At 43.2% G+C, this 24991-nt stretch overlaps 2 protein-coding genes across 2 annotated transcripts in view; one reads left to right on the top strand and one right to left on the bottom strand.

Moving 5' to 3' along the window:
- The window catches only part of CFAP44 (cilia and flagella associated protein 44), a 41175-nt gene extending 34031 nt beyond the window's left edge, over positions 1 to 7144 (bottom strand). Inside the window, exons 1-8 of the mRNA XM_086771553.1 lie at positions 7065 to 7144; positions 6232 to 6323; positions 5193 to 5370; positions 3989 to 4151; positions 3374 to 3476; positions 2817 to 3033; positions 1167 to 1281; positions 489 to 653 (exon numbers count right to left, since the gene is read on the bottom strand). Coding sequence (XP_086627679.1) covers positions 489 to 653; positions 1167 to 1281; positions 2817 to 3033; positions 3374 to 3476; positions 3989 to 4151; positions 5193 to 5370; positions 6232 to 6323; positions 7065 to 7144 — 1113 coding nt within the window. The remainder of the gene's footprint in view (positions 1 to 488; positions 654 to 1166; positions 1282 to 2816; positions 3034 to 3373; positions 3477 to 3988; positions 4152 to 5192; positions 5371 to 6231; positions 6324 to 7064) is intronic.
- A 4164-nt stretch (positions 7145 to 11308) lies between these two features.
- Positions 11309 to 24018, top strand: ILDR1 (immunoglobulin like domain containing receptor 1). Its single transcript, XM_086771434.1, has 8 exons — positions 11309 to 11391; positions 14114 to 14284; positions 15437 to 15586; positions 16329 to 16448; positions 16597 to 16743; positions 20063 to 20194; positions 21953 to 22758; positions 23814 to 24018. Exons 1-8 carry the CDS (start codon positions 11337 to 11339, stop codon positions 23853 to 23855), a joined length of 1623 nt encoding a protein of 540 aa, XP_086627560.1. The 5' UTR covers positions 11309 to 11336; the 3' UTR covers positions 23856 to 24018.
- The last annotated feature ends 973 nt before the right edge of the window (positions 24019 to 24991 follow it).

Here is a 24991-nt window from a genome sequence, read left to right as displayed (position 1 = left end):
CTATTTCAGTATATATATCTCTGAGATGCTAGTTAATTTCTGCATCATTTTAACATTAATAATCTGAGCTTTCAAATACTCAGAAAATTAATTTCAAACATTGCTGTAGTTTATCCTGCAAAATACACCAAATGTATTAACAGGCCTGAAAATTATAAAGATTAATCAAAACTACACATGAAAAAGAATGTTAGAATGCAGGCAAGAACAAAGCTGTTAGAGAATCACTGAAAATTATTTTGATTTACTAGAGTAAAAGGTGAATTATTTACTGCTATTAAACAGAGAACGTTGTGTGAACACTATCTGATTCAAACATATACACTGTGGAGATGTGCTGTTATTCTGTTTGTTCTGAGAATTCATTCTCAGAAAGAAATTGCACTGCAAAATTGTCTCCATAAATAAGCCCTGGTAAAGAAAATATGTAACATTTACCTGCTGTCCACAAATTGCACCCCTACAGGCAAAGCAGAAGAAAAACTCACCCGAATGACGCCATCTTTTCCAACAGTGATAAGTCCTCCTTCATCCAGGACTAACTGGCTGACAGGACCACCGTGACAGGGCTTGTGTCCAGCTCGACAGAGTTCTACTTTAATGAGGCCCCCTTCCCAAAGCAGCAAGTTGCCCCATTCAGTCCCTGAGATAACCTTCAATGCAAATTAAGATAAGCACATAAGCACCTGCACTTAACCATGCAGAAATATTGGCAAAAATCTGGTTTACATTTGTGGCTTCCTTCCATGAAAGAATTAAATTGAGAGCAATGTACAGATATTTGCAAGAGAAGGTGTAAAGGGTGAGAAGATTCAACTTTTTAGCAATGTGACATAATTTACATGCACTGAAATGGTTCAAGATTAGGGCTAACAGTCTTTGTACTTCTTTATACAAAAGTTTTCACTACCCCATTAGAGGAGCCTCAGCTCTAAGCCAACAAAGATCTTTTGTCTGGGAATTACAATATTAACTGTACTTTTCAATTATTACAAAGCAAGCCAGGTTTTTGGCAAATTAATGTCAATATTAGCTTATCAGAGCAGTGCATTGAGGGTCTAATTCAAATCACTTTGAAGCAAATAGTAACTCTCCAACTTACTCAGTAGACTTCATATCAAAACCTAAGAGGGAGCATAAAAACAATTAAACTTTTTCTTACTTACCTTCCCATCAGGCAGCTCCACATAACCTATAATGTCAGTCACTGCTGTCTTTCCAAACCTGCCCAGAGCTCCTTGTAACTTGAGACCAGTGAATGTGAGAGCCATCTTCCAGAACCTGGGTGTAGAAAAAATACCACTCTCTGATACAAGATTTCCTAAACACACTCTTCAGTCCCTCTCAGACACTGTAATAATGCTACCAGCGATGCCTCTGAGGTAAGGGCTGTTCATTTATTATTCTTTTTCACAGGAGAGCTTTGGGTTTTTCTTCTTAAAATGAAATAAAACTTTGTAACTACACAAACATTTCCCTATACTACCTCTATGAAAAAGCTAGAAAAAGGATGTAGAATGGATAGAATGAAAATTAAACTAGTATTTAGTGTAAAATGCATAGCTACATCTTTTCTGCTACAACCAGTACATGTAGTTAGGGATATCTATTTTACTCTTGCTGTCTTCAGCGTATGATGCTCAGTTTTGTAAATCCAAGGGACTAAGGTCTTCACTGAATTTCATCCAAGTACCCCCATAGACTTGAGCTTGATTATAAAATCTCACTAAGCCAAAGGTTTTATCCTAGATCTTCATGGCTATTTCTATTTGATCTTTATATTTTTAGCAGTATAAAACATAACTTTAAATTACTGCATTACAGAAAAATTAATATCTATTGCAATTAGGGATGGCTCACTGTGTACAGGAGATATTACATTTAAGACAGGTGTTGGAAATTGTAATTTGAGACCACATTTGGGTGAAAGGTCATGTTTATCATGTTATAAAAGCTATGTCAAAGTTTATCCATAGCATTTTAGCTCAAAAGAAAGTTTATAAAAGAATTTGTTTTGTCAGATTTCCATAAATAATGTATTCTAAACCACACCCATTCTGGGTCTAAATAAGCCATTTGCTGTTTCAGACCCACCTTCCAAGCAAACTATAGAGCAAATCTCATATTTTGATCTGATTCCTCTGTTAAAATTCAAAGAAACTCTAGGTGTGTTATAATTTTAAAATTTCTATTACAATAGCATCCAAGTAATATCTTAAATCTCTGCTGTATTAACACTGAACACTGGATAAATACAGAACACAAAGCTAATCTCTGTCTCAAAGAGCTTAAAGTTGTGGTTTATTTTTTATTACAAAAGGATCCCTGAACAGAGAAGGGAGTATATGGAAGCATAACTTTTGTAGGGCTTCCTTGCAGGCTTTTGGAGTTATCAGAGGCTTTCTGATCCATGATGCAGCAGCCTGTTCTAATGGCTGTCTAAGGACATGAGTTCAAGAAATCAAAAGTGGAAGGCCCAGAAGGCACAGGAGGCATATATGCTATGTTACCAGCTGGAAGACATGTATATATACATATTTTTATGAATTCTCCCTAGTGTTTGTTGAAATTACAAGAATGGAGCTAGTGGCCCTGACATTCAACATCAAGCATCACCCTTTTTGCACAGCAAAGGTGTTAAAAGACTTGGCTGACTGGCTGAAGGACTTAAACTTTCTCATTTTTGTAATTGTAATGGCTAGGTAAAATATCATTCCTCATTGGTCCACGTTTGCTAATGATACATTCCTGTTAGCCATCTTCTACACATTATGAGTTTAGAGGTGGTATGTATTAATCCCAATCAGTAAACCTACTTGATGTGTCCTGTTCCAGATGTAGTTAGTTGCTCTTCATTATCAGCAGAAAATGTGACCTTGTAAACATCTTGTGAAAAAGCTTTTGACCTCAACATAATCTTTTCTTCTTTCCAGTCCCAGATAGTCAGCATGTAGTCAGGACGGCTCCCAACACTAGCTAGCAAAGTGCCAGCATCGTTGAAATCACCAAAAACATAGGCTTCCTCAGTTCCACCTGAAGAAACATACAAGCCCCAATACACACACACACACACACACACACACACACACAGAAGAGGAATAAACAATAGGAAAATATACTTAGAAGGAGCTCAACTTTCACTGCAATTATTTTTTTCACGAGGTAATAGCTCTCAGTTGGCTATTGCCACTAAATAAAAGTTTCCTCCCATGCAATAATGAAAAAGCTTGAAACTAGTGTTTTCTATTTTGCTTTGAAGGACTAAAAGGTTGTACTTGCTTCTAAACTTCTAAAGCGATCCACTACTCCATCTGCTGGGATCTATAAAGACTGGCCCATTTGCGTAAAATGAAAACAGAACTTTATACAGTACCTCGCAGTATTCTGTAGGGCCTCAGTGAAGGATAATCGTAGATGATGAGGTTTGGCTTCTTTCCTTTTTCTCCTACTGCAAAGTACTGCTTAGTAGGGTGTGCCTTGAAAAAGCAAAAGTCCTGTTGCATGCTGTAATGACACCTTTGTCTCTATCCTGCTAGATATTAAGTTATTGTATTTACTCACTCACTAGTCGAAAGATACTGCCATAAATACTAGGTTGCATTTTTCTGAGCATTTATTCTGAACAACTGCCAATCTATTGCTCAATATCAGAATGAAGCTACTATGCACACAAAATGGTATATTGCACATATAATGCAGAACTATGACAAACTGTGAAATAATTTGCTTTATCATGCATTCTTTTACTATTCCTATCTCACTCAACCTACTAGCTGATCTTTCCATGAGTAGCATTTGTGTCAGTGGCCATCTACTTCAGCAGACAGGCTGACTAGCCCTCTGCATGGTCCACACAACCCCCTAATCAATACCATATTTTCTTATGTATATGCATGTGCAGCTGTAGAAATCTTCCATCAGGCAACCAAGTGAATATTTTGCTTCTAGAAAGTTACTAACATCCTAAAACATAAAACAAAAGTCATACCGTGATAAACCCAATTCCACCACCACTGCTGCTCCGGAGATAACTTTGAGATTCAGTTTTCAGGTCCAGGAGCACCACTTGGTTGCCTGCTATATACATCAGTGTTTGGCTCTCCATCAGCAGCAGGTTTACACTTCTGGTGCAATCATATCCAAAAGAATGTCTGAGAACAGTTCAATAAGGAAAAGACTTGACACTGGCTTTCTAGAAAAGTTTACTAAGTGGATAGAAACGCTTAAACCAAAACTGAAATGGGAATACAGAATCTGGAGACTAAAAGCCTGATCGTAGGAGATAGTTTTCTTTAGTATATAGTGAAGGTAAAATATATCAAACCTCTATAACTGAGGGAAGGCACAAGTGAAGACTTTCTGAAGTTCATATTCCATCCTTTCATCTCCACTACAGTGCACACCTCTTGCCTCTGCTGGATCCTTTGGGACCGTAAGGAATTCGTATTCTATCAGTGTTCTATTTTCAAACAAAATGTAAGAGATGTGCATTAGATTACTAGGAACTGTTCTACAGACAAGAGATCAAACCAAGGAAGTGCTCGGTCTCACTTCTTAAATGTTTACGGGCAGATGTAGAGAAGGGAAAATCCAGTCTTCAGGAGCAACTTGACTGTGTCTGCAGAGAAAACCACCAGCACTTGTGAAAGTCATATATCATATCCTACTTGACCACACCTAGCAAAGGACTTCTTGGAGCTCTTAATTGATGGGCATCAGTTCCTTCATGCTACCAGTTTAGATCTTCTGAGCAGCAGGCTACAAATCTACCTGGTTTCTTCCCTACCTCTCCCTTAGCATTTTTATGAGGAAGTATGAAGTACATAGCTGCTTTTCTCCTGCCCTCCCCTCAGCTTCTTGGGGAACACCAGTGTGGCTACACAGAAAGGGAGAGCTTTAAAGGGGATATTTTTACTCTAGTCTTCTCCTGGGTCACGTTAACTTGGCCATAATCTAGTTCTACAAGAGTACTTATAATAGTAAGAATTATGCCCAATAAGAAATGTCTATGAGGTCAAGACAATGTTTAAGATTAAATTCACCTAGAACCATAACTGATTCTTATCTGTGTCTCAACTAAAAGTATCACACTAATGCCACATAGGCTACTCCAAATCAGACAAGTACACTCTTAAGAACATATATTAAATATCCATACCTTTAAATTTGCACAGCCTCAACAGAAAGGATACTTAAGAGTAAGAAGGTTAATTGGTATCCCAGAGTCTTCAGTGACAAACGGTCTTGAATATATATCTTCATAGTTATAGAAGAAAGTTTCTGAGATTTTCTTTTCTACCTCCTCAGGCCCTTTTTGTGCCTCCGAGGGTACTTCACTATTATCTTGCTCTTCTGAATCACCTTCTGCATCTCAGAAGTGGGAACATAAAGGAAATTTACATTCACCATAAAGTTTAGGCTCCTTGCTGATACTTGCACTTAACTGCAGAAGAGAGAGATTCCTTGCCTCCTTCAACAGAGTACTAGATGCTCCATAGCTCAAAACAGAGGTACCCTGTCTTAGGAACAACTTGTTCTGGAACAGCCAATAACAAGTGCTCCCTCATGCTTTTAAAAACTTTAGGGGAATATTCAAAACTGAAGAATTCAAAGAAGAAAAACTTTCAGAGTGTTTTAAAAACATTGATTTTACAACTCAAGGCCTACTGGAGTACTGCGGTTCAGCTTTGCTTGGTGTGTAGGTCTCAGCTTTAGAAAGCAAACAAAGTTTGAAGTGTCTCTTTTCAGCAGCTATTGAACACACATCATTATACACATACAACAGACCACCATAAAACACTGTTGTCCTCAAAAAGGCATACTGCTAATGTGTGACCCAATGTACTTCTTCACTGGACTGCAATGCAGAATACTGTCAACTTGAATTCCAACTAGTCATAAGCACTTGTTGAAAGTTCTTTTCAGTTTGATACCTCACATCAAATCCTCATTATCTGTTTGGTAAGCTTTTCACCCTGTCTTGATTTTTTTCTCTCCTACATGTTCTATGAAAAACAACCAAAGGGGTCAGAGACCAGCCATGGGAAATAGCAAAATGAAGTACACAAGGTAAGCCAACTGAAAGGGAGCAGAGAAACTCAGTAACTGCAACTTGATGGCACTGGTCTGAGGTGCTGTTCATAACAATAACAGTGAAAAAAAAAGAAAACTAGAAAGTAGTGAGATTTTTAAGGTCATGCCAACATCTCCTCAGTGGAAAGCACTACTCACCAGTGCTCTCTGTGTCTGATTCCACTTGCTCCACTTCTTCCTCCTGTTTCTCTCCAGATTGTGATTCCTTTGGAAGATTAATTTCACTTTCTGCTGCAAAGGAGAATTAGGTTTACTTTCTTAGTTATGAATTCCTTTGACTAATTTGCTCATACATGCCATGCTAAATAAATAGTTCTGTAGTAGTAAAAAAAAAAACCCTTCTGCCCAACAATGGACTTCCTGCAGGTTAGCATTAAGTGTAGGGAGAAGTTTGCTTTCAAAAAAACCACATTTTAAAACTTAGGGGAAGGAAAGAAACATATCCTATACATATAATAGGAAGATCAAACAAATGCCAAAAGTAATGTGCCAATATAAGCAGCAAAAATCCTTCCGAAGTTCCACAGAACACTCACTAGTGGATTTTGTTATCCATGCTACCTAGATCTAGCGTGTTAGATGACATGTAGAACATCTGAAATAGACACTGGACAGGCATTTCAAGATGAAAATTGTGTTAAAAAAAAAAAGAAATATAGATCTCTGACTGAAAGAGACTGGCAGTGCTAACAAATTGATTGCAGTACTAGCTACAGAGACAGGTCTAAGCAATAAATACTTTTGGAGGAGAGACTTTGTGGGCTGAGGGACAGTGGGAACTACAGACACAGTGGTCAGCCCAGAACTTCACTGGAAGGAGTCATCTTTGACCAGAGTTGAAATGGAATTTGGCAACATCAAGAGCAGCAAATGAAGATGAACACTTACTAGGAAAGGCTAAGTGGTGGGAGAAGCCAGAAGCTACTATAGGTTCAGTATTGAAATCACTATGTAAAGGCGGGAAGTACTCATGAACACCACTGTGATCTGCCTGTGCACATTCTGCTCCCTTCTCATCAGCTCCCTCCTGTTCCCTTGGAAAAGCTGCCATATCCTCTTTACCTGGTGGTGGTGAAGAGGAACTTTTAGTATTCTTGCCTTCATCTGCGATTTTGTTTCATTTCGTTTCCTCTCAAATGATTTGAGATTCCCAAATATAATATTTGTGTTCTGCTAGTACACTAAAATACGGATAACCCAAAGATATTTGGATTCTAATTTGTAGGGTGAATTCACTGGTTCAGGTTTTAGGATTCCAGGCTCTGTGTACATTGCTATAGTAAGACTAAATATTGCGTAACAGGGGAAGCTGAAGACAGATTTACATGTTTTGGCATTGTCTTTAAGATACTGGGGGAAATTTGGTTTTGAGACAGCAAGGCTATTCCTCCAGCTTTCTGGTGGACTTCACAAAAATATCAGGAGATAGACATTCTGAGACCATCTAATATCTTGAATGGAGGAGCAGGAGAGATGAATCTTTAAGAAAAAAAATAATTTATTTAAAACACTCTATATTAATGGAAAGTGAATTAGTAAAATTAACACAATTTTTAAAAACTTGAAACACCTTAACTAACACTCCCTAGCATTTTTTTAACTTTCAGACTGTCATTTTCAGAGTGCTACAATTTCACTAGTTATTATTATCCTCCGGAGTGGGAAAGATTTTTTCATACAAAAAACAAACACATTGATCATTTATATAAATGCCTCTGAAAGAAGCAAAAAAAGCACAAGCATTGCTCTTATTCTAAATTTGTTCTCCCTTTCGATTTCAAACATGGTCTCCGTTTCCAAATAAAACGCATTAAAATGAACATTGGAGCAATTTTGTACAAATACTACAGCTATAAAATACTATCAGAAATAGAAAATTCAGAAGTTGAATGTAAAGAAACCTAAATGTTCAGAATAACAAATATAGGCAGGGTGCAGACGAATCTCTTTTTATGTGTAAGCCTGACTTTGATACCAAGAAAAACTCCCTAAAAACGCATCTCCTGTTTCTGGCTTTGGGACAGAAGCCATTTGGAAAAAGATCTTTTGAGGCATTTCAGACTTTTCAGGTGTTTCAGGAAAGGCAAAGTGTCCAAACATAGTGCCATCCAGCAGAAGGACAGTTAGGGCAAAAAAATATTGTAGACATGTAGTTCCTGTCATTATATAGGCAACATGCCCTACTCAATCTTCATCCACAGGTTCTGAGTCTTTGCCAGAATCTGACTTTTCTGCATAATTTCATTTAAGAATTAAAAGGAGCTTCTACCTCTCAGGAGTGCTGAGAAAAACTTGAAAATAGACATGCAGAAAGTTTTAAATTCAGAAAACAAATCAAAAGAAAACAATTGTAATATATCTCAACATATTTAAATGAAATTCATGAGTTTTTAATGGGGTAAGAGAACTGATATCACTGAAGTTGAAGAAGTAGTTACAGACTAGTTGCATAAATATATAGTGGAGTGTTCAGAGACCTGAATTCTAATTCCAGACCTAGTAATGATGTGTACAATTTGTATCAGCCATTTCACCTCTGGCTGTCTCAGTTATCTCTCGTGAAAAATGAGATAATAATACTTACCCATCTTAGCAAAGTGTTTTGATATCCACAGAGAAAAATGTTATAAAATTTCAAATTACTGTAACTAATTAGCAATCATTTATCTTCTAAAAATTAAGAATATCATAGTTTTCATTATAAATTAATTCATATCTGGAAAATGCTTTAGGCTGAAAGAGGGTATGAACATTTCTGCCTGCATTGATATCTGGGTTCCAGTTAAAGAAAGCTATTGCACTGTGCATATTACTGTGATGGCATTTAAGCGCTGTGCCAAAACAAATTTTGAATTTAAACACTCAGAGGAGGCTGAAGGAGGGGAACACATCTACTTTGGTTGCAGATTCTGGGTTTCATGGGTCGACCGATCCAGAAAACTTTTGTGTAGGTTCACTTTGACAAAGATATGCATCTCCCTGAATGCTGATTTTCTTTTCCTGTTTGGTTTGGGGTTGGTTTTTTTTTTGAGACTGTTTTCCTAAATAAGCTAGAATTAAGGCTTTATACTGAAAACTAAGATAGTGGCAAGTAGAACTGATATGAAGTGGGGAAAAAAAAAAAAAACAAAACAAGTTGGCCACCAGACATTTTTACCAGCCCTAATTATACATTATGCCTGACCAGGACAGTATTATTTTTTTTTTCACCTAGTTCTAGTAATTCGAGATACCGACTTGAAACACTAAACAAAGTGTATCACTTGAAACACTATACACATTGATTCATATCAGTTCCATCATTTCGCTTTCTAAGAACTCACTCAGGAGTGAATTCAGATTTTCTTTGTTTCAGTGGCCAGTGCTATAAGCTGTGAATTTCAGCAAAGCTCCATTTTTCTTTCAAATTGCTTTCTCTTAGCTATGTTCTCAAAAGACACAGCTCATCTCAGAATGGAGAAATGTGTTCATTTGGGTATATTCTTTCAGTTATTTCAAAACTAAAATGTTTCTTGGCAATTTTGCTGCCACACAGAATCCTCATGTATAGGAGCTTCTCAAAAATCCTCAGTAAATTTGGACATTAAGAGATTTCTCATCTCAGACAATGGGGCTATGATAAAGATGATGTGTCTAGATCTTGCTTTGTAGCTTTATCCTTGCTGTCTCAGACTGAGCCCCATTGCCTCTTTTTTTCCTCTGTAGCACTCTGTATGATCCAGTTGTCCTAGCTCTGTCTCATGCAAGCAAGTTTCAAGTCTCTTAAAGTCTGCCTTGTGAATAAAGGTTAGTTACCAGTTTTTATTAAGCAGAAACAGAGAACAAGTGATATCACCACAGTTACTTATTAACTTACAGTATAAAGGAAAATCATAAAAACGAACATAAGAACAGTGCCACAAACACAACATGTAATAAAATTAACTGCCTCACACATGGTAAAGCAAAACCAATACATGTTTCAAATGCATTAGGGGATGGTCCATCTCAGCTGCAGAACATGAATTCCTGCTTCGCTTTTCCTAAGCTAAGCACCTACACGAGAACAAAAGCTTTTCTTTTCCAAAAGCCCCTGTACAGGACGCCTGGTCCCACACAGACCTCAGCGCACAAGGGCCACGGCACCGGCCTTCCACAGAGGTGCAGGCCCAACGCCGCCTCGTCCTGACGCTTTTCCAAGGCCACCTTCCCCCAGGAGAAGGCCATGGCGAGGCAGAAGCACCCCGTGACGGGCTGTGTTGTGGGGAACAGCAAAGGGGCAAGCAGGGGACACCTGGAACTCCTCAGGGAGAGCAGGGGAGGGAGCCCCTGAGGGGCCATGGGGAGGGTGCCACAGAGAGGACCCGAGCGGGGGGGGGGGGCACAGTGAGGAGGCAGCGGGCAGCGGTGGGTGCATGAGGAGCCGGGTGGACACCGGGAGCAGGTCCACGGGACGCGGGGACACATGGGAGCCTGCGGACTTCCCCCTCCTCGAGGAGCAATGTGCGCCTGTGTGGGGCCGGAGTAGGCCCTGAACTTCCCCCCACCACCCCGTACCTGGGGTCGCCTCCATGCCGGCGTTACCGGTTTCTAGGCAACCAGCCCCGCGCCCCGCAGAGCGCGCCGGGAGCTGTAGTTCGGCGGGGACGGCGCGCGCGTGCCGTCAGGCAGCGGCGGCGGCCGTTAGCCGGTGTAAGGTAACGGCCGCGGCTGGGGGGCAGGAGCCCCAGCACAGCTCCGATTCCGCCATAAATGAGAAGGGCTGGTGGGGATTTATTTATTTATTTATTTATTTATTTTTAGGTATCGTCTCTTTTGGTCACGGCTGCGATCTTTTTAAAAATTTGCGGGGAAATGAAATGAATTTTCCCTAAACTTTCTGCCCACAAGAGGAAGCACGCGCTGCCGCGCGCCGGTCAGTTACGGCGCATTTCCCCAGCCGAGCGCGGGCCAAACCGCGTACCTGTGCCCGCAGCTTCACATACACCGGTGTGCACATATTTTTTTTTTAATACATAAATATATTTGTAAGCAGTTTCTGAAGGTGGCGGCTGTTATTTTGTCTGGCTTGGCGGCGGAGTGTGCCGGTAGGAGGGAGGGAGGCGTACCTGCCGCCGGGCGGGAGCCGAGGGGCCGCAGAGGGAGGGGACTGCAGCCGGCGGCAGCGCCCGGCCCTGGGACAGGTGCCACGGGAAGGGGAGGGCCTGTGGGCGCGGCGGGGTGGCCCGGCCCGACGTCCCCGGGCGGGCGGAGGAGCCAGCGCCATGACCCCGCGCGGGAGCTGCCGGTGGGCTCTGCTGCTGGCCTGGCTGCCGGCCGGTGAGTGGGGCCGCGCCGGGGCAGCGGCGGCGGGTCCCCAAGCCCCTCTCAGGGCCCCTCTCCGCCCCAGGACGCCCCTGTGGCACCAGGGGCCTGGGCCTGGGAGGCGCCCTCGGGTTTCGCCCCAGGTTAACGTGGTGCGGCAAGGGAGTGGGAGCGGCGGCGGCCCCGCGGCGAGGAGAAAGGGGTGGCCTGGCCCAGGCGAGCGTTGTTCACCCCTTCGATGCCCTTCCCGGCCGGGCGGAAGAGCGGGGCTCTCCAGAGCTCGGCACGAAAGCCGTGCGGAGAGGAGTTTCGTTACCCTAAAGGTGCGGCGAGCTGCTTTCCCAGGAGGAAGTGGCCGCCTGCTTCCTGGCAGCCTCCAGTATCGCTCGCGTGCGGCCAGCTTGGTTTCGACCTGAGCACGGGGCATAAACACGTAGGGGTTCCCTTTTGGCTTGTCACAAGCGCTCACCCCAGCCTTTGCTGCTAGCTGAGCAGCCCCAGCCTCTTTGGGGATCTGGTGTAGGTGCCGTGCTGCCGTATCTGCTACGTACATGCTTGTATGGAGAATAGGAACTCGCCTCTGTGTCCGCAGGCGGCCTTCAGCAAGCAAAGTCCTTTCTGCCAAGCTTTGCAGGTTGCCTGACAGCTTCCGATCTCCTGTAGGAAATAGAGTGATCATTTTGCTTCTTGGATGCCTGGGTGTCTGCTGATGAATTAGTTTTAAATACCAAAGTTCAGTTTTTCACAAAGAACCAGTAAAAGAAGCAAAAAAATAGGGAGGTATCCTTGTTGATTATCTTGATTCACAGCCATGTTTGTGCATGCTGTTCTAGCTAAAACTTGAGCTTCACTGGCTCTGAAGGTTACTGTGTTCAACGTGAAGCCATAGGCATGAGGCAGCGATAACTTACTAGGTTGGTAGTGTCCAGATTTGTTCTCTCCAACCAGGATAAGAAGGACAGCAGCATGCAGTGGATTAATGCAGTCCAAGTTTAGGAACCAGACTTAATTTCAGGTCAGAATTCATATCGTTGTTCATTGGATCGCCAATGAGATCAAGGTTTTGCCAGCCTTGAGAGTCTGGATTTTGGATTGAGTTTGTGTGTTTTCCTGCAGTGAGATCCTGTGGGTCAGCTATTTCACAATGAAAGCTGAAACAAGATGTATTGAACTACTATGTAGTTAAATAAGAGCCACTGTAACGACCTGTCACCAGTCTCAACTTCGCCTTGCCTACAGTATTGTAAAAATTAGAGATCCTTGGTTTTGCTAGCAGTTTGCACAGCAGCTGCTATTTCTGTGTTTAAGTGCATGTGTGTATATTTTATTTTTCAGAAGAACCTTGGACTCAGAGTGTACCCTGGTCCCCTGTGTTTGTGTGGTATTTTTAAGGCAAATGAGCTCGCTCTGCCTGTGCTTTGAGTTGGCTGACCAGGAGTCTGTTTCAAACCAGAAACTGAGCAAGTACTGCATTGACAATATCTTATTGCAGAATTACGTGTTGAGACAGCATTGCACCTCTGCAGCATGTTTTCCACTGGCTGGAAACTGGGTGAGCTCGTATTTGCCTGGAACGTACTGTGGAGGTGCAGTCTAAGAGGTCTCTGAAAGATTGATGCTTGCAGCTGTGATCTGGATGTTACTACATAGTCTCTTGTTCCCTTGCTCTCATCCTGAAAACATGGAGTAGAGGGGAAGTCTTTGAAGATGTGATAAAAATCAAGTGCTGGTTCATGGTGAACCCTTTCAGTTGGTACCTTCCGAACCTCCCCCTTTACTTCTGTCCCTTCCTGCTGTCATGCTCCCTGGTTAAGAAGCAACTAGCATAGCACTGCAGCTCCTGCCCGGTTCTCCGGGGTACGTTCCAGACAGGGCATCCCACGCTTGCTCCGCACTGTTTGTATTGCCTTATCAAAGGCAACTGGTGATAACTTTGCTATTGTTATTGACAAGTACAATTTACTGTATTATCAAAGTTTAAATAAGATAGAGATGTCTCTGGAGTGTGGCTAAAATAAAGCATAGCTTATGAGAACTTTGCAAAACCTTCCTCAGTGGGTACAGTTGCTTGGATAGAAAATGCTGGGGAGGTTGTTACAGATGGGTTCTAAACATATGTAACAATAGCTTAATTAAAAAGGAAAAAAAAGGTAATTGATGTGTGTGGTTCTGAAGTGGCGATAAACAGATTAAGTTTAGCTATGATACTATAGCCCAAAAGTATTGTCTTAATCCTGGTCACCACTAGATAACGTTCTGATGACTGTCTCAGCGAGACCTTGATAAAATTCACTTGGTGTTTATATGAATGGATGGTGCTGCAGAACTTTCCTGCTTAGGATGACAAGCCAAGGCAATGCCATCCTGTGTGCTTCTGGGACCAACAAATTATCTCCATCAGCTTGGAGGGGCGGTTTTCCCCATGCAGAAGGAGAACACAGAGTGATGTGCTACATAATGGCTACTAATAGTTGCTCTGGAGAAAATAATTCAGTCCATAAGGTAGGCCAATGCAACTGGCTCATGCTGCCTTCTGTCAGGGAAAGACGGGACTCACTTTCTAACCAGGATTTGTACCTCTGTATGGCTTCACCAGAGGGGCTGGTGAGATCTGTAGGTGCAGGTCCTGGATGAGACCGACAGAGATGTACTTCATTTATTGGTCTGGTGTAGAGTGAAATTTGTGATGTGAGGTCTGTTCCTGCTGGCTAACAGCTTCCTGTGTTCTCGTTTGCAGGTTGCCTCTCCCTGCTGGTGACAGTGCAGGATGCTGAGCGTTATACCACCTTATTTGCCAGTGTCATCCTCAAGTGTGACTACAGCACCTCAGCACAGCTGCAGGACGTGGTGGTGACGTGGCGCTTTAAATCTTTCTGCAAGGACCCCATCTTTGACTACTACTCAGTCTGTAAGTGTTAGGCTTGTCCTCCAAGAAATCCCTCTTCAAATGGACAGGAAGGGGAAGGTAGACTTACTGGGGAATACGGGCTTTTGACCTTTTCCTGCCCACAAACGAGGTCGGGTATTTCCCTGTGCTCCAAGAAAAAGTAGGTCATGTCTGTGATTTCCTTTGCCATGACAAGGCTTTATGATATGATGTTGTAGAAACCCAAGCCAAAGTAGCTCATTTGTCCTCCTTGTCATCAACTCAGAAGGCAGAGAGGCTCAGCCATGTTTGACATGTCAGTCTTGGCAGTCCCATCTTATGCTTCAGTATGTTTGAAAGCAAGGGCCCTGCAACAAGTGGACTTTATGATTGCACAGGGGACTCCATGGTTGGAGCTAGATACCTGTGACCAGGTGTTACTGATTTTAGGAAGCAGAAGAAACTGCTTTTAGGAGGGCAGAGAGACTTCTATGTAATAATATTTAGTACTGGTGGCAGCACTTAATAAGCAGACGTTCTGGTGTCTGCAGCCTTAATTCAGGAGTGTTTAAGATGATTCTTAAGATGTTGTGCAAATTGCATCCTGGGGTGCATCAAACATAATATAACCAGATGGTCAAAAGAGGTGATGATCCCACTACACTTAGCATTGGTGCAGCCTCATCTCAAATACTGTGTGCAGTTCTGGGCCCAAGATTTACGAAGGATGTGAAGGTCCTTGAATGCATCCAGAGGTGGGCAACAAAGCTGTGGCAGGGCCAGAAGGAATGTCCTCTGAGGAGTGGCTAAGGACTTTGGACTTACATAGTTTGGAGAAAAGGAGGCTGAGGGGTGACCTCATCGCTCTCTATAGCTTCCTGAGGAGAGGAGGTGCTCTCCAGCCTACAAGCATTAGCTTCTTCCTACTGTTGTTCTTTCAGTTCTGAGTACAGGAGGCATCTCCTCTGCAGCTCCTGCATTCTCAACATCTCTGCCATTCCTGTGGCTGTATCTCTATTTGCTTTTGAGTACCCCAAAGCAACTTGTCCTTGCTGGTTTTAAGCCACACTTCGTATTACTAAACCAAAGCAAATGCACACATATATTTAAGAGTTTCTCTGCTACTCACAAGGGGATAGAAATTAGTCTTTTGAAATAACTTTTGGCATCTTATTTGATGATGTGTGGTTGTAGCATACCAGGCTGGTTTAGCTCTTGGCCAGGACCCATCTGATGACTGCAATGACAGCCAGCGAAAGGTGCGCATTGTCATCCAGAAATATGGGCAGAAGGACCCTGTGCTGGGTATTGACTACCAACAACGAAAGATCACCATTCAGAACCGTAAGTGACTTGACCTCCCAGGCAGGCAGTGAACTCAGTAACTATTCAATCTCTAGGCCGACGAAGTGAAGTATAAACGTGGCTAATGTCATCTGTAGCTTACATATTCTGTGAGGTGGCAGTGGAATAAGAGCTGTGAAGGGCCCTGTCCCCAGCTGGCCTGAGGGTGTTGAAGGCACTACAAGCTAAGGCTGAGCTGAGGATACCTGAGCATTTTGCTGAAGAGCACAGAAGTAAGCTGAGGAGCCCAGAGGCTAGAAAACAGTTCTTTCTTCTAAGAAGTACTGCATAATTGTCCAGGTGTATGATATGCTCCCTGCTGTCCCTGGAGCAATAGCTGCTGCTTCTACCAGTAGAGTTATTGGGATGGCTGGCCTAATGGGGACAGTGATTTGTGTTCCAAAACCAGTAGGGCGGGCAGATGGCAGCAGCCAGTATCTGTCAACCTCCATCACCCAGCAGCATGCTGGTTATTTCACTCCACACAGAAGTAGTCCCGCTTCTAAGTAGCGTTGCCTTCCAGCAACACAAAGGAAAACGGGACTGTCAGTTAATGCTATTTACAGGAAAGTTCTCAGTGGACTAAAATGTGATTGTTTGAAGGTGATGGCTACGCTTGGGAAAAGGGGAGATGCAGTACTGTATGTCACCTGCAGGCAAGAGGGCCCTCTTACAGTGAGGCCTGAAAGTAGTGTCTGTCAGTCCCAAACAGACCCCTGACCTCTCATTCCCTCTCCCACAGGGGCAGACCTTGTCATCAGTGAGGTCATGTGGTGGGATCACGGTGTGTACTACTGCGCTGTGGAAGCACCAGGAGATACCTCAGGTGATGCGGACAAAGAAGTTAAGCTGATTGTTCTCCGTAAGTGCTTGTAGTTTGTTGCCTGGGTAGCAGATATCTCCTCCTGTTCTCTTTCTTCCCACCTTGTCTCCAGCAGTGGAGCAGTGCTCAGTAACTTACTATACTCAGGCACATCAGGATCCTTTTTCTCGCCTCATTTTTCCCATAGACTGGCTCACAGTACTCCTCATCGTTCTCGGTGGCCTCCTCCTCCTTCTGCTGATTGGAGTATGCTGGTGCCAGTGCTGCCCCCAGTATTGCTGCTGCCACATCCCATGTGTCTGCTGCCCAACCCGGTGCTGCTGTAATGAGGAAGGTGAGGTTCGAGCAAATGTGCGTCCATTCATGGCTTCTGTCCAGACAAAAGGTTGACTAGCAGCTTGCTGAGCTCCACTTTCTCCCTCCAGTTCAGCATCCATATAGACCGAGACATTTCTTTGGCCATTGTGGTCTACGTGACCCACTTATTTGAGTTTAGAGGAGGGGAGCTAGGATATATGGAGCCTATCTTGCTCCTCTGTGTCCTGCTTTCAGAAGTTCCTCCCCACTCACACCTTGCTACTAACATCTCTTATGTTCACTATTATGATCATTCAGGGCATGATCACTTCCTTTGTATGAGTACCTCAGGACTTTTCTTCTCTGTCTTGTGGTTCAAATGCCTGTGCATGTGAGGAAGGCAAGCAAATGCTTTGGTACTACTCTCCAAATGGGCCTCACCTTCAAGTGTGTTGCTTTGAGAGGTAATTATGTAAAAACTGGAATTTTCTATCTTCATATTATTTTCAGAGCTGCCCCTTCCAAAAGGAAAAGGTTTCATTTGTTTTTCTTTGGGGAAGGGAGTAAGGAGAAAGAAAGGAGAAAGATGGTCTGTCTTGGTGGTCTGCCCTACAAATACATTCTGAGGTTTTGAGGGTCAAGAGAAACTTTGTTGTGCATGGTTTTTAGCAGTAATAAAGATTCTGCATCCAGACCCTGTTCTCTTAGTAAGGCCAGTGTTTGATTTTGGCTACTAAGATCTACACATAACCTCTCTGTTCCTGTAACTGAAACTCAGTAGTGACACAAGGTGGAATACCCTCCCTGCACTTACACAATCTGAACAAAAATGCAACAAATAGATTTATTTATCACTGAACTTGCCAGATTATTCTGCAGATGCTACGAGGAGAGGATTTATGAACAAGGAGCTGGGTTTCTGGTTTCCCTTTACCTGCAAAAGAGCTATTTGGTTTACCTCGGCTGTTACTAAGTGGAGAGAGTTTTAGATTTAGGCTTAATTTGCTTAGCCCTTGCAAAGAGTGAACAGGGCTCCTGCTCATTTGCTAAGTGCAAAACAAAACAAAACACTTTCTGAGGGCTTTACAGGCTGTCAAGTAAAACGTATGGTGTTGAGTAGGCTACGGAAATTTGGGAGAAAAATGAGTTTCCATGAAGGGAAAGAGAGATAGTGGCAATGAAAGACTCACACCTCCAGGCTTCCTAGTTCTCATTAAAAAAGGGATCCAGAATATGAATTCTTTTTTGTTCTGTGCTGTAGGAGATCATAGCACATTCCAGACTGTTCCTGTTGTCTTTCCTGCCTCCAGTTGAGGACAGGTAGGAGGGATTCTTGCGAGGTTCCCAAAACCTTTCTCTGCTCATGAGAGAAGGTACAGACGAGTCCAGCCTCCTTGAATGGCTGCTGGATTCTGTAGCTGTAATTTGCATCCCAGCTGCCTGATCCCAATTTGCAAGGGATCCTTGTGCCTGCTTCCCTCCTCTAGTGCACCTTCTCTTCACTTCATCCTGTCTCTAACTTAATTTTTTGGACTCCAAGAAATGAACTGGAGGCCGTAAAAACACAAGCAGATAGATACAGGAGGCATCTTAAAAAAACAGTCGTAAGGAATAACAGTTCCACACAACTGAGAAGGCAGAAATCCTCAGCTAAGTCTTAAGAGTTACAGTGCGAGTGATTTCTTCCCAATTATTGACCACTAGAGGGTAGCCTAGATCTGCTGAACAGGCCTGGATGCCACTGAGGTAAGGCAATTCTGTGTGTTTTAAGTGAGGTCATTAACTAACATGATTTTGAACTTAGTAATAAAAGAAGGGCATTGTTTGAGTAATTCAGAATGGGTGTACAGAAATATTAAACATGCCCCAGGAGCAAGCCAATTTCATTCCCCATGGAGAGCTCTGCAAAAAGCTCACCAGGGTAAATATACATATGACCTCCTTCTGTTCCTACTTGTTCCTTTTCTAGTGTGGACTTCTGCCACTAATGAATCAGTGCAAAATAGGATATACTTGCACCTTTGTCTGACTAGGTTGGAAAATATTTTTTTTAATAATTGGATAGTTGGCCCAGCAGCTGTAAAGTCTGTCAAAGGTGAAGAACAACCTTTCTCAGTTGGGAGTAAGTGGAGGGAACAACAGGACATCCTGCCACCAAAGTTTTATAGCAGGCATGAGTTTTGGATCTAGGGTGAATCTGATCTTTGTTAGATAAATATGTTCACTTTAAAAAGAGATCTGTAACTTTTGTTCTACACCTGTAAAATTGAAGTAGAGTACTGAGTTCAGTATTCTTTTATATTGGGTTCAAACTGGAAGGCAAAGTATCTGAGGAAGGAAGGAAGAAAGGATGAAGGTAGTGAAGGAAGTCCAAGGGTAATTCTGCATTTGTTCAGCTGTAGGGAGAGATCAGAGAGTTACAGGGACAGGACGACTTTGGTCCTAGCGACTGCCTTCATACCCTAAGGAGGGGAACTCTAAGTAGGTATGCCCACAGCTGCTGAGCCTTTCACTTCTCAGGCAAAGACTGGTCAAAACTCAGGGACGTGCACGCAGCAGGTTCTAGGACATTCTTAAGGTGATAACTGGAGGAATGGGAGAGGAACAGATAAGGTCTTTCCCTTCTTTTAATCCTTTTGAATTTAAAAATAAAGAGGTATTCCCTCTTTCTGTCTTCCTTTAAGTTTGGAACTTAAACTGGAGGAAAATCCCATGAGAATAAAAAATAACAAAGCAAGTTTGACATAAAATGCTTGAAAGCTGCTACCTCAGGCCACACAGCTTTGAGGAAAAATTGGAGTATTAGGATTACAAACTCCGAAGTTGCCAGCTTTGTAGTTCCTTCTGGTCGAACCCAGGCTAGGGAGTGGGAGGGAGTTTAGAGTGGGAACATGAACTGCAGGGAAAGGAAAGGATGTGTTGAGAGGTATGGTCAGTCTGTTTTGCTGCAAGTGGTGCTCTGTGTAAATTCAGTGAAACAGCTAAAGGACGCCATGTTTAATAACTGGAGTGCTACCTGAGGTGGAGAGCTCAGTCCCAAAGAGCGTGCAGTCGAAATGGTGCCTGCTGCAGATGAACCCAGGGTACTTAATCATAGTGGCATTTGTTCCCAGTTGCTGGAACTGTACCCTGAATGTCAGGCAGTAACCCTTTTCTTCTGTTTTAGATATCTTTTTGAAGCTGTACAACTTTGTATTGGAATTTTCTGTGCCCTGTTTTACCTTTGTCATAGGGTGGAGAAAGCTTTTCATTCTGTGAATTTCCCATATTTGATCAATCCACAGTCTATCAAGCAAAATGGTATGTGGTCTGCAAGCTGTGCTCTCTGGATAGCTGCTGTAAGCTTTCTTTTACAGTACTGCAGCGGCATCGCTTCATGAAGCAGGCTCAGGCACTTGCACCTTGGATGTCACCCAACATGTTCTATGGAGGTGGCGACAGGAATTCGCAACTTTCTTCTTACCAGCTGAACCCTCTACTGCGACAAGGTGAGACCACGGGTATCATTTCAGAGGGAAATCACAATAAGAAACAGGTAACTTATCAGGGAGGTTCGGCAGTGAGGCTTTAACCTCTCTACTACAAAAGAGAGAAAGATGTTCCTAGCATGATTGCATGTCCTAGCATGACAGCTCTGCTACATCTGCAACATACTACAGACTTGCCTGGGAGGATAAAAGCATCCTATCTATCCTAAGTGTCTTGCTAGGCTCAGTGCTGGGTGAAGTATTTTAAGGCTAACTAAGGTATATCTGTGCTACACCCCAGCGATTGCAGGGTAAATATACCCAGCTTATCTCACTTCATGTGGTAGAGGAGGGTACTGTCTCTTTGTTCTGCTGTGCTGGTCACGGTCAACTCCTTATAGCCAAAAGTGACATGACAAGTGAGGTGCAATTTGTTTGAGTTCTTATCTTGTCTAGTCTTCAAATGATTAAGGGCAAACTGCCTTCTGTGCAATAGATCTAGCCTGCATGCAGAAAAAAAAATGAAGGACTCTTCAATGAACCAGGAAGAATTTTCCAGTTGTTTTGCTCCAAAATTGCTTGTATTGGTGGTATTTATTTGTAACTTTAATGGAGGAGGGAAGCTAGAGTCTCTGAAGTCCTAGAGAAATAAGTAATAAAATAACTTATTGCCCCGATATTATTTAATTGCCTAAGGAAAATAGGGGAATTCAATGTAGTGACTCCTCAAATAAATATAACATGTTTTTCATCTGAAATTAACTTGTCATCACTACATAGCAGTCACAGATTTACTCTGTGTCTGATGAGTCTTAACTGTTTGTTGTTTGAAGAAACAGTTTGCAAACATCTTAAATGCTAGATTCAAGATGTTTGAGTATATACTTTTTTAGCATGCTAGTTAATTCTACAGTTATATTTTTTTCCTAGCCAGGGCACCAGTTTTCCTTAGGATAGAATACACTGAGTCTTCTCAAGGAATTCCATGAACATGCTGGCAGAAAATGAGGACGTAAGTTCCTCAGGCAGTTTCTTAGCCTGTGTTTTCACAGTCCTCAAATCTCCTGTGCTTAAGGTTCCCTTAAATTTATTTCAGGTCAGCTTTTTACAGATGTTGGGTAGAAGGGACCTCTAAGGTCATCTAGTCCTACCTCTTACTCAAAGCAGGACTGTCGCCAACTTTAGTCACATTAGCTGTGGCTTTGTCCAGCCGAGTCTTGGAAACCTGCAAGGATTGAGATTCCATGCCTTCTTTGGGTAACTGTTCTAGAGCTGGAGCAGTCTCCTAGTGAAGAAACTTCTCAATTTGCTACTTATATCTATACGTATATGTGTGTGTCTGTGTGTGCATATATCTAAAATATTATTTTGTAGTATTGGTTCATCTTTCTTCCAAATCAATGAGATATAAGAGAAAAGACTATGAACTTTCTCTGATTTTTTTTAATAAAATTCGGTATGAATGCTGTAGGAAACAAATGTTCTTCTCTCTTAATACATAAACTATATCTCCAGGTGTGCTGGATGACTTTGATTTCTTGCCTCTATGATGCCCAAAACACAGATTATGCTGAGAGTTACTACTCTTTGTACCTTACCTTGTGTGGTCTGGATGTGCTAGTTGTGGTGCTTGAGACTCGTGCAGCTCTTGCAGTGAGGAGGAACAGGAGAAGAAAGGCTCAAAAGGGACTCAGCCAGGACCATTAGTGCAGAAGGGCCCTCTCTTTATTGTCTCCCCTTCACTTTCTCACAAGCATTCTCCTCTGCTTTTATCCTTAGATGTGTCTCTGCAGAACAGTCTTCCATTGGTGCAGCCACAAGCTCAGCATTCCCTTAGCAAGGGTGTTTTGGACTACCTGGAGTCTGAAATTCAAAACCTTCATATGTCACAGCTTCAGCCACCCTCCCACCAGCGGCAGGCTGTGCAGCCCAGCTTGCTGTCCTCCCTGGGCTCTGAGATCATGCCACCACCTCTCACTGATCACATCTCCTCCGTCCACGGGAGCAGCAACTCCTCAAGGCCACAGAGAGCTGCCCGCACCCCCAGATCTTGGGACTCTGCAGCAGAGGACGAGAGGGAAAACAGGAGGTGGCCCCTGCCTTCCAGTGGGGATTCCCATTCCAACTACAGTCGAGAGCCCTGGGACAGGCAGCGAGATGATCCTCAGAGGCAGAGGACAGGTGGCTACAATGGTAGGCCCCAGCACTCCAGACGGGATGTGTCACCTCCACACCACGCCGAGAGGGGCAAGAGCAGCAGCAGCAGCAGCAGTTTCTATCCAGAGGAGGCCAAGGAGCGCTCCAGCCACCATCGTGGCAGGAGACAGGAGCCCGCGGGGAGGCGAGACTACCAGCACCCCACCAGGAGCAGCAATAACTCAGGTCAGCGGCGACACAGCTATTCTCCCCCTTCTCGCCGGGGTTCATGGAGCTCCTCAGAAGTGCAAGTCCCTCTTCCAGCAAAAAACCACAGGCGGCGGCACCGATCTCGGGAATGGCCAGAAGAAAAACCCCCCAGTTACCGCTCATTAGAAGTCATCCCAGCTCGGGACAAGAAGCACAAAGACGGTGCAGGGCCACGCTCGGTGAGTCAGCTGCCTTTTTGCTTTCCCATCTAAGGGAAGAGGTGGGTTTTGGGGAGTGGGAGTGAATGTTTGTTACTTTCTGCAGCCTGTTGTCTTTCAAATGGATGGTTTGTGGTTTTCTGGTTATGAAGAGGCTGCTGAGTTCCCTGCTTTCAGACATGTGTTGCATAGCTATAGTGTGTTCAGGGGCAAAGTAAGCAGTCAAATAAAGTAGGTCCCCTATCATGTCCCACACTGGGTGACATGTTACCCTCTTACTCGTGTACCCACCTAGAGCCATTTGGGGCTCTATGTGTTTGGGGTTAGAATAGCTGTTCTCCTGGTACTGCCTGGGGAGAAAGCACTTCCAGAGTAGGCAGCAGTACTGAGTATCCCTCTGCAGCTCTCTCTGGTCTTGGTTTACTTCTGATTTCTTTTAACATGTGCGTGCTTCTCCTATTACTGATCTCCAGCATTTAATTTTGATAGTATCTAGGTGGTATTTTAAAGATGGTTCACATGGGAAAGCATCCAGGTAAGATACCTAAAGCTACATGAAATTGGCTTTAAGACCATGGGTGGCTATAGTGGTGAGAAATGTGTGATCGTGCAGGCCAGGTGGAAGAGGATGGCTTGCTTGTTGAGACTCATGAGAACTAAACATGCCTTATATGGTCAGTGAACAGCTATTGTTCACAGCTCATCTTGTCGGTTTACACTGGGACTAGATTTCAGGTAGGAACCTAAGTGTGAAAAACTTCCTATCCAAGGAATTGCTAGTCTCCAAGTTAGACAGTGTATTCCCCCTTAAAAGATTAAGGTTTTTTAAAGTAAAAAAAAGTTAAGTATCCCTTATCACATATATGCAGAATTTTACGAGGCAGGAGTCTTCTCAAAGGGCTGTATTTTGCACATTGCCATTTTCCCTTCCAAGATTTGGAAGGAAGTGTGGTTCTAGTCCCAGCTGGGATGTGTGTATGTAGGAATGGTTTTGTTATGGTGCTCAGAGCAGGTAGGAAGTTGTATGATTTCCATTCATCCTTCCTTGTTCCTGATTCTTTTCTTTTCTCTTGCAGGACAGAGGAAGTTCCCACAGTGGAAGAAGCATAGTCATCTAATGCCAGTACTGAAAGAACTGACATTCCCACCGGACTCCTCTTAGCTTTTCTATTGTGTAGGTTGGGATGGCTGCTTTTGATTGAACGCATAACCAGCAAAAAAAACAGATGAAGGACCTTCCCCTTAGGCTTACAACTCTGAAGAATCTATTTCTAGTGCCCATGAAAGTAATACATAACCCTTTTTTATTCTTGCTGTGATTTGGAAACTTAGGTTTGCAATGGGATGTGGTATGTTGAAAACATTCTACTGGAAATTGCAGATTTTTTTTAGTAAATTATGTATTCCCAATCTTTAAAGAGAGATACCAGTTGTCTTTGTTAGGTGCCCTGGCACTGCAAGGAGCCCAGTCCGTAGAATGCCGGAGGTCATCTGATCCGGCCCACTGGGAGTTTGGTGCAGGGAGGCACAGTATCTCCTTTCTGAGGCCCTCTTCGTGCTTCAGAATGTGTAATGTTTGCTGCTTCTGCCTGGTTCCTCAGCATGGTTAGGGCAGTTTCTTCCTTTTGTCCCCCATAAGCCTCTCTCACAAACAGAAGAATCACAGTGTTGAAAGGATGTTTGACTGCCTTAATAAGGGATCACTGGCATGTCTGCAAACTGCCAGCTTATCCGCCCTACACTGACTGAAACAACCTGCCCTATGTTAAGCTTAGACATTAGTGCCTTAAAAGATACTTGTTCTAGCCTTTAACCCAGACTTGAATTTATTTGTAAACTTAAAGGGCTAAATTTACCAAGGTTTGGCTGTCCCTACAGGGACTGAGCAAGGCATGACTACTGTCCCTCACACCATAGACCAGAATTTTCTTCAAACTCTAGGAAGCATGGCTCTGATGGGTATATCTTTCCTAAGCCGTGTACTCTTTTTCCATGCATTTTATATTCTCCCTTTGCTCTCTGCGCCACCTATTATATATATGGGGTGGGATAAAGGGCTCTGAAGAAGTCTTACAGTCACCATTTTTACTACTTTACCCTGACGCTTTTGCCAGCTCTGCATATATGGTGCATCTGATCTGCAGCTAGATTGCAGGGTTTTCTCATCTCTTACCTTGCAACTAGAACAAAGAATTTCTGTACGCTCGGACACCAGCTGCAAAGGAGAACAACTTGCCATTTCTCCTTGATGTCA

The sequence above is a fragment of the Chlamydotis macqueenii genome, chromosome 1, assembly GCF_036417535.1.
Source record: "Chlamydotis macqueenii isolate bChlMac1 chromosome 1, bChlMac1.mat, whole genome shotgun sequence".
NCBI lineage: Eukaryota > Metazoa > Chordata > Aves > Otidiformes > Otididae > Chlamydotis > Chlamydotis macqueenii.
Note: the sequence above shows the minus strand (reverse complement) of the source record. Positions and strands in the feature narration are given on the sequence as shown.